At 44.1% G+C, this 16981-nt stretch overlaps 1 protein-coding gene across 1 annotated transcript in view; it reads right to left on the bottom strand.

Moving 5' to 3' along the window:
• Positions 1 to 16981, bottom strand: part of sugp1 (SURP and G patch domain containing 1) — a 35905-nt gene that overhangs the window by 11938 nt on the left and 6986 nt on the right. The window contains exons 3-9 of the mRNA XM_078198589.1: positions 16563 to 16657; positions 14021 to 14263; positions 10063 to 10186; positions 9366 to 9508; positions 6066 to 6189; positions 1934 to 2256; positions 646 to 752 (exon numbers count right to left, since the gene is read on the bottom strand). Coding sequence (XP_078054715.1) covers positions 646 to 752; positions 1934 to 2256; positions 6066 to 6189; positions 9366 to 9508; positions 10063 to 10186; positions 14021 to 14263; positions 16563 to 16657 — 1159 coding nt within the window. The remainder of the gene's footprint in view (positions 1 to 645; positions 753 to 1933; positions 2257 to 6065; positions 6190 to 9365; positions 9509 to 10062; positions 10187 to 14020; positions 14264 to 16562; positions 16658 to 16981) is intronic.

Raw genomic sequence — 16981 nt, 5'->3', positions numbered from 1 at the left:
CGATAGGTCATCTAAACTCGGAATGTTGACTCTATTCTCTCTCCACAGATGCTATCAGACCTGCTGAGATTTTCCAGCATTTTCAGTTTTTGTTTCAGATTCCAGCATCCGCAGTATTTTGCTTTTCTTTGTATTTTTTTCTCTCACTCACTCACTGTGTAGGCCTCATGATTCTCCCTCTGGAAATGCAACCGTACACCCTCTCACTCTCAAAGCATTGCAGTCCACAATCCCCAGTGCAGTTCATTCCTCTCATCTTACATTAAATTGGGAGCTTCTCAGGGATGTTTAGGAGATGGACAATAAATGCTGGTCTTGCCAGCAAAGGCCGCGTTCCATGAATGAATTTTTGAAAAGGTTTACTTTTAGGCCGGTTTTGGAGGTTGTCACAAAACAGGCGCATTTTGAAAAGTGGAAGAGGCTTCAGTTCTTCAAAGCGCTAATGAGGGAGGAGCGAGCAAAGTGAGAAGAGTCAGAGAGTGTTTAATCAAAGCTGACAAAGCTGCAAGTCAGAAGCAAAGCAGGAGGGAAATCGTCCCTAGAACACAGGCAGCCTCCAAGCCCTGTTGCTGCTGCAGAAATGATGATGTCCCGCATCACTTCAGGGCACACCCTGCCATTAAAGATCATCTCCATGGAATTTACCTCCTGCTGTTCCTTCAACTGTTTCTTCTGTGCATCACTGAGCTCGTTGACTCCCACCAATCCGATCGGCTTACCTTTCTGATAGCCAAGCCCCTTCAGATCCTGAGCTGTAATCACACAAACACACACACGAGAGGCATTACTTCAGCATGAGTGAATAGTGTGACAATTATAATAAAGCCCCCAGGAGCCCATGTACCCCTTCACGTTGACTCTGGACCTCCACTACCATAGCACCTAGCCCAGGCTTCAATTTCCATCACTCCCCTCTCTGTCCTCAGGAAAGGAGCACCTGGGGAAATGTTGTTCAGAAGCATGACAACCCCAGCTTCTGCACAGCCACTGAAAGGATTGCACAAGCAGACAGCACAGATGGAAGCCATTTAGCCCTTTGTGCCTCCACAAGCTCTTTGAAGGATTAAGCCCACGCTTCCTGCTTTTTAGCCATAGCCCATGCAATGTTTTGGCCTTATTTATTACAGTTTCCTGGTGTCTTTGCTTCTATATTTCTCTGCTATGGAGGCAGCAACAAGACTGAACCCAGGAACTTGCAATCAATAGTGTAGAGCATTCCTTGGGTCAGGTCCGTCTCCCAGTGCTGCTCAATGTTCAAAATATTGCTAACTTTGAGCCCTGTTTGGAGACCATGACCTCAAACACAGAGGTTAGTGACACTGCGTCAGTCTAACCATCAACCATACAGTGATACACCACTAATGTAGGGTGCAAGAAAATATACTCAGTATAAATTGATTAGGACAGGATAGGGGGGGGCGGGGGGAGAGAGAGAGAGAGAGAGAGAAGAGTGAGGATTCAGGAGAAGAGTCAGGATTCAGGAAAACCCAAATTCAGGCTCCAATACCCATAGCTTTAAAAAGGATGAAGTCCCTGCAATTGGAAGACAGCTACCAATCAGCACAGAAGGCCATGTTCCTTTTGTATCCCATGCACCAATGTTGAGTGGACAGGGGTTGTTTCCCCGCTCTCTGAGTCGAAGCACCACAACCACGAATAAGAATTTTTAACAATAGGAAAAGATCAGTTACGAATTAGGAATATAAAAATAGGAGAAACAACCCCATCCTTTTCCTCACATAATAACTCCACCATCCACTTTATCCCCGCATCCCTCAAATGCACCACCTCCCTCCAGAAACACATCCACTTTCTCCTTGTCCAGCCACCTTGGCCACTCTAACCTGGTCATTCCAGGTTGCACCTAGGCCCAGTCTTACCCGACTTTGTGCCATGCGATTGACGAGACCATTTCCTCGTTCACAGAACTTACTTGTTAAGCCAGGAACTTGCATCGATAAAGCCAATTCAGGAGGCGGAAGTTCAATCTTGTCGTCCTCTGGGCCCCACCGACTCTTCTTTTTCTTTTTAAGTGAAGAATTGGAGGAAGATGAAGACGCTGGTAAGGATGCAGGCTCCGAGGGCGAGTCACCGGAAACAGGCTCAGGAGAACTCTTCCGCTTCTGTGTGGCGGGAGAGGACATGGTCATCAAGCTGGCTTGGACGGCCTTCTGTGCCATGGTCTTGACTTTACAGAAGACTTCAACTGTGTCCCTGTAGTATCGATATGCATCACTGTTCTGGTTGTAGAGAAACCTACAGAGACAAAGAGAGTATCTGCTGCTAGAAAACTGCATGCTTAGATTCACAAAGTTTAACATTACAGAAGAAAGAAAGTTATTCAGCCCACCGGCTAATGCATGTCCACACAGATTATCCACACAGTCCCCTGCCATTTCCCTGCATCCTTTAAATGTTTTATTTTCCAAATATATCTCTACTTCCTTTTACATAGAATAATATTGCACAGAATGAGACTCTTCTGCCCACTGTTCCTGAGCTAAATCTATCACAGATTCTACCTCCACCATTGCTGCTGATAGGCCTCTCATATCTCAACAACACTTCTCAACAAATAATTCTCCTAAAGTCCCTGCTGTTCTTGAGTGACAATGCAAACTATACGCCCTCTGACTTACTGATTCATAGAAATCATAGAATCATAGAAACCCTACAGTGCAGAAGGAGGCCATTCGGCCCATCGAGTCTGCACCGACCACAATCCCACCCAGGCCCCACCCCCACCCGCCAATCCCACTAACCTACGCATCACAGGACTCTAAGGGGCAATTTTTAACCTGGCCAATCAACCTAACCCGCACATCTTTGGACTGTGGGAGGAAACCGGAGCACCCGGAGGAAACCCACGCAGACACGAAGAGAATGTGCAAACTCCACACAGACAGTGACCCGAGCCGGGAATCAAACCCAGGACCCTGGAGCTGTGAAGCAGCAGTGCTAACCACTGTGCTACCGTACCGATTCACCAACTAGATTGTTTTACCTCATCAAAACCACTCATACTTCGAGCAATTAAAATAGAAAATCATAGAATCCTACCGTGCCAGAAGGAGGCCATTTGGCCCATCGAGTCTGCACCGGCCACAATCCCACCCAGGCCCTATCTCCGTAACCCCACATATTTACCTTACCCTTGCTAGTCCCCCTGACACTAAGGGGCAATTTAGCATGACCAATCACCTAACCGGCACATCACTGTAGTGTGGGGGGAAACCCATGCAGACATGGTTTAAATTCTTATCAAGTCCCCTCACAATCTCTGTTTGCGAGTGTGTTGTCGTAATTGAATATTTCCACTCTGGTACCTCAGAAAAGCTCTTCAACACCCTGACCTTCACATCATCCCTAAAGGCTCCCAGACTGGCCACAACAATAACCTGCATTTACATAGCATCTTTGAAATAGTAAAGCATTCCAAGCTTCTTTGCGGGTCGGATTACCGAACAATATTTGATGCCAAGGCGATATCAGAACAGGTGACCCAAGGTTTGGTCAATGAGGTAGCTGCATCCTGAAGGAGGGCAGGGGTTTAGGTACAGAATTCCAAAGCTTAGGGCCCAGGCAGCTGAAGGCACGGCCGCCAATGGTAGAGTGATTAAAATCAGAAATGTTCAGGCAGCATACTTATGAAGTCTCACAACACCGGGTTAAAGTCCAACAGGTTTATCTGGAATCACGAGCTTTCGGATCACTCGCCTGATGAAGGAGCAGCGCTCCAAAAGCTCGTAATTCCAAATAAACCTGTTGGACTTTAACCTGGTGTTGTGAGACTTCTTACTGTGCCTATCCCAGTCCAACGCTGGCAACTCCACATCATAGTATACTTATGGGCATCAACTGGCAGCAGGGTAGGAGGCCGTCCATGGGCCTTATTGGGGTGGAGGTGGCAGATTTTATTGATTTATGTAAAATTCTCAAGAACTTGACAGGGCAGATACTGTGTAGTGAGGAATTTCGATTCGGTAGCCGGATATCTTTAGAAAAACTCAAGTAATTCTGAAAATGCAAAGTAAAATGACTCCGTTTTAAAGCGTAACAGAATTTATTTTTTAATTTATTAAAAACATAGAAAAATCAAACACGACATCCAAAACGACAAGACAATAACTTTGGCCGAAGGGAGACCTCAGTACCACAGAGCTTTCACAAAAGATCCCGTCTTTCATGCCAAAATACAAGACAATTTTGTTATCTACAGTTTCAGCCCATTAATTAGCTAAGTGTGATTCCATTTATTATTTAATGTGTCAATCTAATCATGATAGTATTTTCAATCAGTTAAAATCTGCCACCTTTAATAATGTTATTTAATTAGTTTGTTCCAATTAGCGGAAGTCCACCTCTTGGCATTGATTGCTTCTTGTTGCCATAGTATCCAAGAAGATTTATTTAGCTTAAATCAGCACTAGCTAAATGCCAAAACTTGGTTGAACGCCAAATGTGGGCCCAACACTCGGCGTCAGTCCAACCCTGGACAGCTTGATTCATATACAATGTATAATTGAATGTTCTATTAAACAGATATATTTTGAATATTTCTGTTGGCAACCATTGTTTTTCTTACTGCTAGTTACATTAATGTTGCCAAATCTGCATTCTTTCATTAATATTACTGATTTATTTAGTCAGTGTACTGACAAATTGCACATTTTTGCTTTATAAGCTTAATTAAAACATGCCCCTGTCTACATCAACGGGGACGAAGTAGAAAGGGTTGAGAGCTTCAAGTTTTTAGGTGTCCAGATCACCAACAACCTGTCCTCATCCCACCATGCCGACACTATAGTTAAGAAAGTCCACCAATGCCTCTACTTTCTCAGAAGACTAAGGAAATTCGGCATGTCAGCTACGACTCTCACCAACTTTTACAGATGCACCATAGAAAGCATTGTTACTGGTTGTATCACAGCTTGGTATGGCTCCTGCTCTGCCCAAGACCGCAAGGAACTACAAAAGGTCGTGAATGTAGCCCAATCCATCATGCAAACCAGCCTCCCATCCATTGATTCTGTCTACACTTCCCGCTGCCTCGGAAAAGCAGCCAGCATAATTAAGGATCCCACGCACCCCGGACATTCTCTCTACCACCTTCTTCCGTCGAGAAAAAGATACAAAAGTCTGAGGTCACGTACCAACCGACTCAAGAACAGCTTCTTCCCTGCTGCTGTCAGACTTTTGAATGGACCTACCTTGCATTAAGTTGATCTTTCTCTACACCCTAGCTATGACTGTAACACTATATTCTGTACTCTCTCCTTTCCTTCTCTATGAACGGTATGCTTTGCCTGTATAGCGCGCAAGAAACAATACTTTTCACTGTATGTTAATACATGTGACAATAATAAATCAAATCAAAAAAGAGTTCAATGGATTATTTTAATGCAACAGATTATTTCAATATTGTTATTATTGATTTCATTTATATGAAGCATATGGATCATGATTCAATTTCACTTCAAATCCTGTCACATATGATCAACTGCTCACAATCCTCATGTTGGGTAAGATTGATTTATTAACTCTTTCTATCCTAAATGTTAGCTGCTATGTTTATTAGCTCTGATTTGAGAGACCCTTTCCACATGCTGACCAGCTGCTTTTCGCTGACTGGATAGTCTAGAACTATGGGGACATCACCTCAAATTAAAGGGTGGGTGAACTAGGACCAAGAATAGAAAACATTTCTTCACTCAGAGGGTTGTGTATCTTTGGAATTCTCCACCCCAGAAAGAATGCTCTGTCAGTAAGCACATTCAAGACTGAGTTCGAAATCTTTTTGGGAAGTAAGCAACATGGGATAGTTCAGGAAAGTGAAACTGAGAATGAGGATTGGCCATGATATTGAACAATGGATCAGACTGAAATGGACAAGTGACCTACTCCAGCTCTTATTTCTCAAGTCTCTTATGCTGCAATTCCAACTGTGGTTACTCTTCAAAAGTACGTCACTGGCTGAAAGACGCGATGTGAATGGAAGCTTCTCATCATTTCTTAAGTGGCTATAAGCCGCACAAACCAGACAGCAGGGATAACATTGTGCTCACCAAAATGCTGCATTGTCTCGATTGTCCCGAATGGCCATCTCTTCCACACCTGGACCCCCGTCAGCCACAAACTTCGCCAGCTTCTCAATCACGCTCCGGATCTCCGGGTCGTCTGGGGGTGAAACTTTAAGCAGGCTATCAGTACTTGAGTTCAACTCACACACCCAATAGTCAACAGCAAACAAGGTCTACAAGATTGGATGGGTAAGAGTAGGATACAGCGAGATCATCGGTTAAATAACACTCAAGTGGTTTAATGGAGACAGTGTCCCACACAACTGCACTTAGCTCAAATCTTTGGGCATTAACTGGTTATTCTGTAGGCAGTGTTCAAAAAATCTACTTCACTGAGACAGTGTAGAGGGAGCTTTACTCTGTATCTAACCCCGTGTTGTACCTGTCCTGGGAGTGTTTGATGGGGACAGTGTAGAGGGAGCTTTACTCTGTATCTAACCCCGTGCTGTACCTGCTGTGGGAGCGCTTGATGGGAACAGTGTAAGGAAAGCTTTATTCTGTATCTAACCCCGTGTTGTACCTGTGCACCCAATCTATGGCTAGTTACTAATTCCTCCCCTATAATATGAATTTCTCCCTTCCAACAGAAACAATGCAACAGGAAAGAGTCACTAATAAATCCAATAAAGAATTCAGGAGAAATCTCCTTACCCAGTGAGTGGAATTTGCTATTTTAAGGAGTGGTTGAGGTAAATAGCATTGGTGTATTTAACTGGAAAATAGGAAACTCCTTGTGGGAAAAAGAGCTGGGATCTGCTGACATGGTGAGAGCAAGAGAAATGGGAGGAAGCGGATGATGAAAATAAACATCAGCATAGATCTCTTAGGCTTATTGGCTTATTTTTCTTCACAGACTCTCTAATAACAGGACAAAAAGAACAAAAAGGAGTGGCAAAAAAATTCACAATTTCCTCCCATTGATGGACCATCTGTCTGACATCCCTTCCATACACCACCCATAACCCCCACTAACTCTAAACTGTGGATCACTGACTGTCTACCATCTTCCATCTTCATTAGCCTGAATGCTAATAAGTGGCCAGATTAACTACCTGGAAAAACTTTTAAAGTTGTAATTACAAATGTAATCAGGTCAAAAGAAAGAATTATTAGTGTCTTAACCAGTGACACTGATCACCAGTAAGTCAACTAGTTTGCTGTTTTGTGGATAAACTTAATGTGTATTAATGTGTTTAGACAGTTGAGAGGGTGATCTAATTGAGGTCTTCAAAATAATAGAGATTTGAGATGACAGATGCAGATTAACTCCAGAACAAGGGGGAAGAATTTAATTTAAAATTAGAACTCGGTCATTCAAGACTGGAATCATAGAATCTACCGTGCAGGAGGCCATTTGGCCCATCGAGCCTGCACTGACAACAATCCCACCCAGGTCCCATCCCGTACCCTATTTACCCTCCTAATCCCCCTGACACTAAGGAGCAATTTAGCATGGCCAATCCACCTAACCTGTCAATCTTTGGACTGGGGGAAACCGGAGCACCCGGAGGAAGTCCATTCAGACATGGGGAGAACGTGCAAACTCCACACACACTGTCTAGAGGGCACAGCCTCAAAATAAAGGGGGGTCGGTTTAGGACAGAGTTGAGGAGGAACTTCTTCTCTCAGAGGGTGGTGAATCTCTGGAATTCTCTGCCCACTGAAGTGGTGGAGGCTACCTCGTTGAATATGTTTAAATCACGGATAGATGGATTCCTGATCGGTAAGGGAATTAGGGGTTATAGGGATCAGGCGGGTAAGTGGAACTGATCCACTTCAGATCAGCCATGATCTTATTGAATGGCGGGGCAGGCTCGAGGGGCTAGATGGCCTACTCTTGCTCCTATTTCTTATGTTCTTATGTTCCACAATGATCTAACTGAATGAAGGGACAGGCTCAAAGGCTGAATGAACTCCTCCTGTCCCAATTTAAAACCGGATTTCTCCGACTGTGTCTTCTTGGTACCAACAAATTAGAAACTTCAGTGAAAATACCAAGAAATAGAAAACTAAGTCTTTGAAGGTGAAGGACGAGTTAAGAAAGCTGTGCAAAAAGCATAGGAGATCTTTGCTTTTACAAAGAGATGCATGGAGAGTCAATGGGCCTTCTGTGTTGTGATGGTCTATGATTCTACAGGACACAAAAGCAAGGGAGTTATGCTAAACTTTTGTAATAATGGGTTAATGCCCCAGTTAGAGCATTGTATCCAATCCTGAGAAAAACACTCTAGGAGGATGTCGCGGCCTTGAGGAGGGGGCAGAGATTTACTCGAATGTTTCCAGAGATGAGTGACTTCGGTTAAGTTGAAAGACTGGAGAGGCTGGAATTTGTTCTCCAGAGGAAGCTAAGATGGTCACTACAGGTGAGTAAATCATGATAGATTTTGATAACAGTGAATCAGAGAAACTGTTTTCACCGGCAGAAGCCAGAGGACGTAAACATAAAATGATTAGCAGAAGGACTGGAGAGGACATGAGGAAACATTTTTAAAATGCTGGCAAAATTTTACAGGGCTATGGTGAAAGCGCAGGGAAGAGTGGAATTAGTTGGATAGCTCTTTCAAAGAGCAGACACAGGCACAATGGGCTGAATGGCCTCCTCCAGAACAATTTGATGATTCTAGCTCAGACTAAAAAGCTAAAAGAAGCCTTGATCTAATTTTGTCTGCATAATTTCCCCTGCTCCAGAGGGAAGTTAATGTAACTACTAATAGAACAAAACTTAGCTTCTGTGCATAAATAAAGAAGCACAGTGTGCGTGTGTGTTTGCGGGGGACAGGAAGAGTCGTGGGGAGGGGGATTTGGTTGGAGTTACATGTGGTGGGGTGGGGGTGGTTTTGTGAATTGTGTGCATGGAGTTGCGAGTACATTTTTCATAGTTCAATAGATGTAACTAAAATTTACACAGGATTACACCAGGCTGAAACCAACATCAGCCCAGTACTATATCAGACAGATACAGTGCATGAACGCCCCAGAGAACTCCCCCAACAAGACCCTGAGAGTGGTCTTCCACAGTAGATTCAATCTCAGACAACACGTGTATGGCAGTGTGCATACGGCACCGTTACGGAGCCGAGACTAAAACAACCACATTTTCCAATTAAGGGGAAAAGCTACTAGCTGTGTTGGCTGGATTTCAATCCAGTCCAAGAGGGGAAAGGTCAACAGAACAACCCGCTTGGTGTTGGCATCAGCGCCGCCCTCTGAACTTTGTGCAGTTTTGAACGTTGATGCACAAGATGAGTCTTAAAGACAGAGACTGTCCCCTTCCGATTCTCCTACCTTTTGGTAATGACGAAGCAGGGGTGGTGGAGGTTGGCACGGGTGACCTGGGCACTGACGGAGCAGACAGTTTCTCTCGTTTGATTTCAGCTACCTTTTTTTTGTAATAAAGAAAAGCTCGGCTGTTGCGATCGTACAAAAACCTGCCAAAAAAAAAAGAGGCGGAAATGATTTTTGCCGTTTTTTCTCCTGGTGAGGAAATCGCCGCGTTCGACAAAATACTGCAAGCTTCTTACAGGGGATTTATTCACCCGCATCCTCATTTGTCTCATGGTCCTCGGAACAGATAAATCAGCTTCCTCACTTTGCATTTCCCTGACTGTACAGGTCTGGAGAGCACTGAAGGGACCGGATCTGGGAACCAAAAGAGAAAGCGCTGGAAAATCTCAGCAGGTCTGGCAGCATCTGTAAGGAGAGAAAAGAGCTGACATTTTGAGTCCAGGTGACCCTTTGTCAAAGACAAAGACTCGAAACGTCAGCTCTTTTCTCTCCTTACAGATGCTGCCAGACCTGCTGGGATTTTCCAGTGCTTCCTCTTTTGGTTTCAGATTCCAGCATCTGCAGTAATTTGCTTTTATCCTGAACCTTGTAAACACTGGCACTGACAGGAGTTGTAAATACTGGCTCCAATGCAGATCATGTGCCTGTTTTATATGAGCTACATTATTGACTAATGGAGGAGAACAATGATACTCACGAGAAGGCAGGGTTGTCCCTGTTGTTCTGAATGGCGAGCTTTTCAACCTCATGGCCCCCATCCGCTACGTATTTTGCCAACTTCTCAGCGACGCTCCGGACTTCCGGCTCCTCTGGGGGTGAAACTTTAAGCAGGCTATCAGTACTTGAGTTCAACTCACACACCCAATAGTCAACAGCAAACAAGGTCTACAAGCATGGTTGGTGATAAAGAGCAGGATACAGGAAAAGGACGGGTTAAATGAAGGACGAAGCCAATATGGAGAACATTTACAGAGTAAAACACTCCATGCTGGCACTGGATTTGTTAATGAGAGGAGAAGACAAAGTACTCTCTCCTCCAACCCACCCCTATACACAAATGACTGCTCCCCCAATGACTTAGTGTAGATAGAGTCAAAGCCTATTGTGTTCTAGACTCATGGGGGTCTAAATTCTCAGGTTTGATTTGCGGGCTGTGGTTAGCTGATCTGAGCCAGGGTAGCTCCTGAGGCGGTAGATGGCCTCCAATGTCTAGGGTGGAAAATAGAAATCAGCTACGGTTTCCTCTCTCAATCACTAACGGTGGTCATTGCCGGGGAGTGCGTGTGTAAAGAGAGGATCACTCTCGGCTGTGATGTTCCGAAAGGCTCAATACCCGACTACGACTCGCTCTCCAGCACATATATGTTACATGACTAAGGTACCAGAGCGTGTTTGTGGGGCTGAATCCCCAACAAGAATCCCCCGCTGCGATGTCAGGAAAGGGGGCATGGAGGCAAAAGTGGATAGAAATAATTAAACCTACTTGCTCCTAACTTTAGGGGAATTCTTTGCCAGCACGTGGAGGCAGCTGTCTCCTTTCACTGAAGCCGTTCCCTTGATATCAGCTCCACTGGCAATCGCTGGAGAAGTACATTTTCCTGACACCGCCATTAATCTGGGACATCCAATTCAAAATAATTCTACATATTGGATTTCTCCTGGCACAAAATCCATTTCAAAACACTCCCAACTTCCCATTTGACACTACATTATTATAGTCCCTTTCAGAACTTCAGAATGTCCCAAAACACTCCCACGCCAACTGAAGACTTCTGCAGTGTAGTCACTGTGTAAGGGAGGAAAGCCACAAACTCCCACAACGCGTAATACGATAATGATGAGATCATTGGTTTTAATGACGTGGATTGAAAGACAGAAGTTCCAGGACGTAGAGGAGAACTCCCTTCCTCTTCTTTGAATAATTAAATCCGAAACCATGGGAAGGATTCTTAGTTTTAAACCTTACTTTCTGAACCTGTGGAGATTTGTCATTTATAGACCCTTTTCTCCAGAGTGGAAATGGGAGCTTCAATGGTCCTGAATCATTTTGGGCCGATCGTGGTTTAGTGGGTAGCATTCTCACAGTCAGAAGGTATAGGGAAGCCCATCTTTAATAATTAGTTTTAGTTATCTGCAATCATCAAGGAACCGACGTGTGTTAATCAATTAACTCAATGTGTAAGGCACGAGCATCACAGCATGAGAGCCTCCTCTCTTTAGGTACAATCATCCTTGACAAGTGAAATGTGCCATATTGCCTTAGGTCAAAGTAAGGTTATGTTTTATGGTTTTACTACGGGGAAAATGTTGGAGGAAACCCACTGTTACATTTTCTGACTTGATTACAGGATAAATGTGAGGTCAGCTGCTGTTTAATTATCAAAGCAAATGCAGTAAGAAGTCTCACAACACCAGGTTAAAGTCCAACAGGTTTATTTGGTAGCATGAGCTTTCGGAGCACTGCTCCTTAATTAGGCACTCACCTGATGAAGGGGCAGCGCTCCGAAAGCTCATGCTACCAAATAAACCTGTTGGACTTTAACCTGGTGTTGTGAGATTAGTTATTGTGCCCACCCCAGTCCAACATCGGCAACTCCACATCAAAGCAAATGCTGCAAAGATTGGACTCTGGGAGGTGGTTCGACATTCATCCTTTCCAAAGCGGACTGTGCAAAATAAAATTATTTGAATCACAGAATCCCTACAGTGCAGAAGGTGGCCATTCAGCCCATCGAGTCTGCACCGACCATAATCCCATCCAGGCCCTGTTCCCGTAACCCCAAATATTTACCCTGCTAATCCCGTGACATTGGGGTTAATTTAGCATGGCCAATCCACCTAACCTGCACATCTTTAGATTGTGAGGGGAAACCGGAGCATCTGGAGGAAACCCACGCAGCCACAGGGAGAACGTGCAAACTCAACACAGATGGTGACCCGAGTCCCTGGCGCTGTGAAGCAGCAGTGCTAACCACTGTGCCATCATCTCAAGCTACAGTTCTATGTCTTCAATTGCCTTAGCGTTGTAATTTAAAATGCCTTAAAGAGAAACAGTCACTTTTCTTCAAAGTATATAACAGACCTATACTTTACTGTGGTTTTGTAACTTTGGACGTGGGTTCTGCAATCAACATTGTAGTTCTGTCATTTTAATTTCTTTTGAACAGTCACATAGATCTTGCAACCTCAACTTTAAACACATTAATCATCACCATACATGGATTTTAAACATACTGTAATTTTATAATTGCCATATTAGTTTAAGATTGTGTACCTCTTGGATTCTTTGGTTATTTTTTAAGTAACTTGTTCCAGGCATCAGCTGTCACTAGGAAGTCACAAAGACATTTTGTACTTACTGCAATTAACTTCATAAATTTTGTGAAACTTGTTGCAACATACTCATACCCAGAGTGGTCTGTAGCGAGTCGAAAAAGCAGATTCCTTTTAGATTAGCACCCCCAACTCATTCTAACAATTATAATCGATTAAAATCTTACAGTTTAAGCTAATGAACTCCAGGTCTTACAGCCCCATTTCCAGTGCCATACTTCCTGATGAGATATTGAAACTGAGGCTTTGTCTGTCCTCTCAGGTGGTGTAAGAGATCCAGAGACGAGAAGAGGAATTCCACAGATGTCCCGGCCATTATTTATCACTCAATCAACACTGAGAATCAGATGATCTAGGTGTCACATTGCTGTTTGTGGGAATATTGTTTGCACGAATTAGCTGCTGTGTTAGCTACATTATAACAGTGACTACACTTTAAAATCATTCACTGTAAAGCACTTTGGGAGGTTGCGAAAGACACTACATAAACATAAATCCTTTGCATTTACCGATTGCAGTTTGTGCATTCCCTCAAGAGAATGCTGTCTGATTTTCTACAACAATCTGGTTACTGGTGCAGAAACCAGTGGGACGGTACTGTGGTTAGCACTGCTGCCTCACAGCGCCGGGGACCCGGGTTCGATTCCTGGCTTGGGTCATTGTCTGTGCGGAGTCTGCACGTTCTCCCCGTGTCTGCGTGGGTTTCCTCCCACAGTGCGAAAGCCGTGCAGGTTAGGTGCATTGGCCATGATAAATTCTCCCTCGGTGTGCCCGAACAGGCGCCGGAGTGTGGCAACTAGGGGATTTTCACAGTAACTTTATTGCAGTGTTAATGTAAGCCTACTTGTGACTAATAAATAAACCATAAAAATAAACAGCGCCAATGACAAATAATCTAATCACTGATCAACTACAAAATAAAACTTTGCCCTACCTCCCCAGTTCCCTCCTCTACTGCAAGTTTTTCTCAGCTATAATGGAACTGCAGCATGAAACTTCCCCAATGTCTTTCCCAAGTTTCCAGGCTTTATCCTTTTGAAGTGCAGTTAGTACTGTAATGTAGAAATGCCAATTTGCATATGATAGGGTACCAGTGTGGAAAAATATAAACTATGGAAAAACCAGACTGGATAGCAATCAGGTAGGACCCCAGCTGATTCTTTTTTCTTCTGCTGCAGGGAGCCATAGGACTGGATTCCAGGGCGAGACAGCGCCTTCAGAAGAAATGGGGTAAAACAAATACCCTCTCAGCAAACGTCTTAGTACAGCAGAAACTGCTAAACAGGAAGGCACATTCGTGCAGATTAAGCAATGCAAGTTACCTTTCACTTCTGCCCACTGTTCAAGATCCTCATCCTCCTCCTCTTCATCATCCGGCGACTGGAAAACACTCGGGCGGGCTGCGATTGGCGTCTGTTTGGCGTGGGTGTAGTTCTTCAACTGACCTAACGTGCTTCCCAAAGATGCCACTCCCAGGCCAGGTCGCTTCCCGATCAGAATCTGCCTCTTCTGTACCTGGGTTCCTGAGGGGCTGGTGGAGTTACTGCTGTTGCTTGTTGGCACCCCTTCAGGGGAAGAAGAATATCGAGTATCGGTGATTCGCACATTGCAATCAAAGACAAACTTGCTTCAGTCAAAAGCACAAAACAGGAAGTTGCAGTGAAATCCCACCCAATACAGACCAACCACCCCAACCCTGTTCAAGTTAAACATTAGAGTGATTAACTTATTGGAATTCCAGAAATAAAATTTTTGAGTCCCACCCACATTCTGAAGTAGATGCACAGCTAACTGAACATGTCCTGAAACTATAGGATATTACAATAACTAATGCACCCTCAGTTGGTCTTCCATGGTTTTCAACACTGACACTGAGGAGCAAGTGCAGACTTCACATAGAAAATTACAGCTCAGAAACAGGCCTTTTGGCCCTTCTTGTCTGTGCCGAACCATTTTATGCCTAGTTCCACTGACCTGCACTTGGACCATATCCCTCCACACCCCTCTCATCCATGAACCCGTCCAAGTTTTTCTTAAATGTTAAAAGTGACCCCGCATTTACCACTTTATCCGGCACTTCATTCCATACTCCCACCACTCTTTGCGTGAAGAAGCCCCCCCTAATATTCCCTTTAAACTTTTCTCCTTTCACCCTTAACCCATGCCCTCTGGTTTTTTTCTCCCCTAGCCTCAGCGGAAAAAGCCTGCTTGCATTCACTCTATCTATACCCATCAAAATCTTATACACCTCTATCAAATCTCCCCTCAATCTTCTATGCCCCATCTTACCCATGTAACTGTCTAAACGCTTCTTAAAAGACAAAATTGCACCCGCCTCTACTATCACCTCTGGCAGCTTGTCCCACCCTCTGTATGAAAAAATTGCCCCATGGACCCTTTTGTATCTCTCCCCTCTCACCTTAAACCTATGCCCTCTCGTTTTAGACTCCCCGACCTTTGGGAAAAGATATTGACTATCTAGCTGATCCATGCCCCTCATTATTTTATAGACCTCTATAAAATCAGCCCTCAGCCTTCTAAGCTCCAGAGAAAAAAGTCCCAGTCTATCCAGCCTCTCTTATAACTCAATCCATCAAGTCCCGGTAGCATCCTAGTAAATCTCTTCTGCACTCTTTCAAGTTTAATAATATCCTTTCTATAATAGGGTGACCAGAACTGTTCACAGTATTCCAAGTGTGGCCTTACCAATGTCTTGTACAACTTCAGCAAGACGTCCCAACTCCTGTATTCAATGTTCTGACCAATGAAACCAAGTATGCTGAATGCCTTCTTCACCACTCTGTCCACCTGTGACTCCACTTTCAAGGAGCTATGAACATGTACCCCTAGACCTCTTTGTTCTGTAACTCTCCCCAACCCCATACCATTAACTGAGTAAGTCCTGCCCTTGTTTAAGCTACCAAAATGCATTACCTCGCATTTATCTAAATTAAACTCCATCTGCCATTCATCAGCCCACTAGCCCAATTGATCAAGATCCCGTTGCAATCCGAGATAATCTTCTTCACTGTCGACTATGCCACCAATCTTGGTGTCATCTGCAAATTTACTAACCATGCCTCCTATATTCTCATCCAAATCATTGATATAAATGACAAATAACAGTGGACGCAGCACCAATCCCTGAGTCACACCGCTGGTCACAGGCCTCCAGTTTGAAAAACAATCTTCTACAACCACCCTCTGGCTTCTGTCATCAAGCCAATTTTGTATCCATTTAGCTACCTCACCCTGGATCCCACGAGATTTAACCTTATGCAACAACCTACCATGTGGTACCTTGTCAAAGGCCTTGCTAAAGTCCATGTAGATATCATCAACTGCACTGCCCTCATCTACCTTCTTGGTTACCCCTTCAACAAACTGAATCAAATTTGTGAGACATGATTTTCCACTCACAAAGCCATGCTGACTGTCCCTAATCAGTCCTTGCATCTCTAAATGCCTGTAGATCCTGTCTCTCAAAATACCTTCCAACAATTTACCCACCACAGATGTGAGGCTCACTGGCCTGTAGTTCCCAGGCTTTTCCCTGCAGCCCTTTTTAAACAAAGGTACAACATTTGCCACCCTCCAATCTTCAGGCACCTCCCCTGTGACTATCGATGATTCATTGTATAGGAGACCAGGTCAGTGCATGGAAAGTGAGGTGGGGAGAAACTGCACTGGAGGCCAAACCTACACATAAATGCAGCAGTCAGGTGCAGGAAGCCTATTTGATCCAGCACAAGGGCACTCAGATGAACAGGAATACCCCTTATCATTGATCCTTCTGAGGTCTGCTCTGTATAGCTGACGTCTCTACAGTAAGTTAAATCCGTCTGGACCCCACAATCTCCTTACCTGGACTTGCTTTCTCCTTCTGCATCTTCAGGAACTGCTGCAGGAAACTCCCGTCATTGGCAAACTTGTTGGATGTGTTCTTTCGGTCGTTATCTCTGTAGAATAATTAGAATGAGGGTGATTTCTAGACAAACCATCAAAAACAGAGCCAGGCTCAACATCAGTCTCAGAATTCAACTCGGAAAATATACTTCACACACAACAAATACAATGTCTTCCCAAAATCAACTCAACCCAACCAGAAAAGTGATTAAAAATTATGTCCAAATGGGGAATACATTCGGGTAACTTGCTTGTGCAGCGGGTTAAATACAACCCAGTCAACAAGTTGATCTCAAGGATCCTTTGTGAAATTAGCTTGGTGAACTTAGCCTAGATTTCAGCAGTGAAGAGACAACAGTAATAAATAACACACCTAA

The sequence above is a fragment of the Mustelus asterias genome, chromosome 26, assembly GCF_964213995.1.
Source record: "Mustelus asterias chromosome 26, sMusAst1.hap1.1, whole genome shotgun sequence".
Classification (NCBI taxonomy): Eukaryota; Metazoa; Chordata; class Chondrichthyes; order Carcharhiniformes; family Triakidae; genus Mustelus; species Mustelus asterias.
The sequence above is the reverse complement of the archived record's forward strand: the minus strand, read 5'-3'. Positions and strand labels throughout refer to the sequence as shown.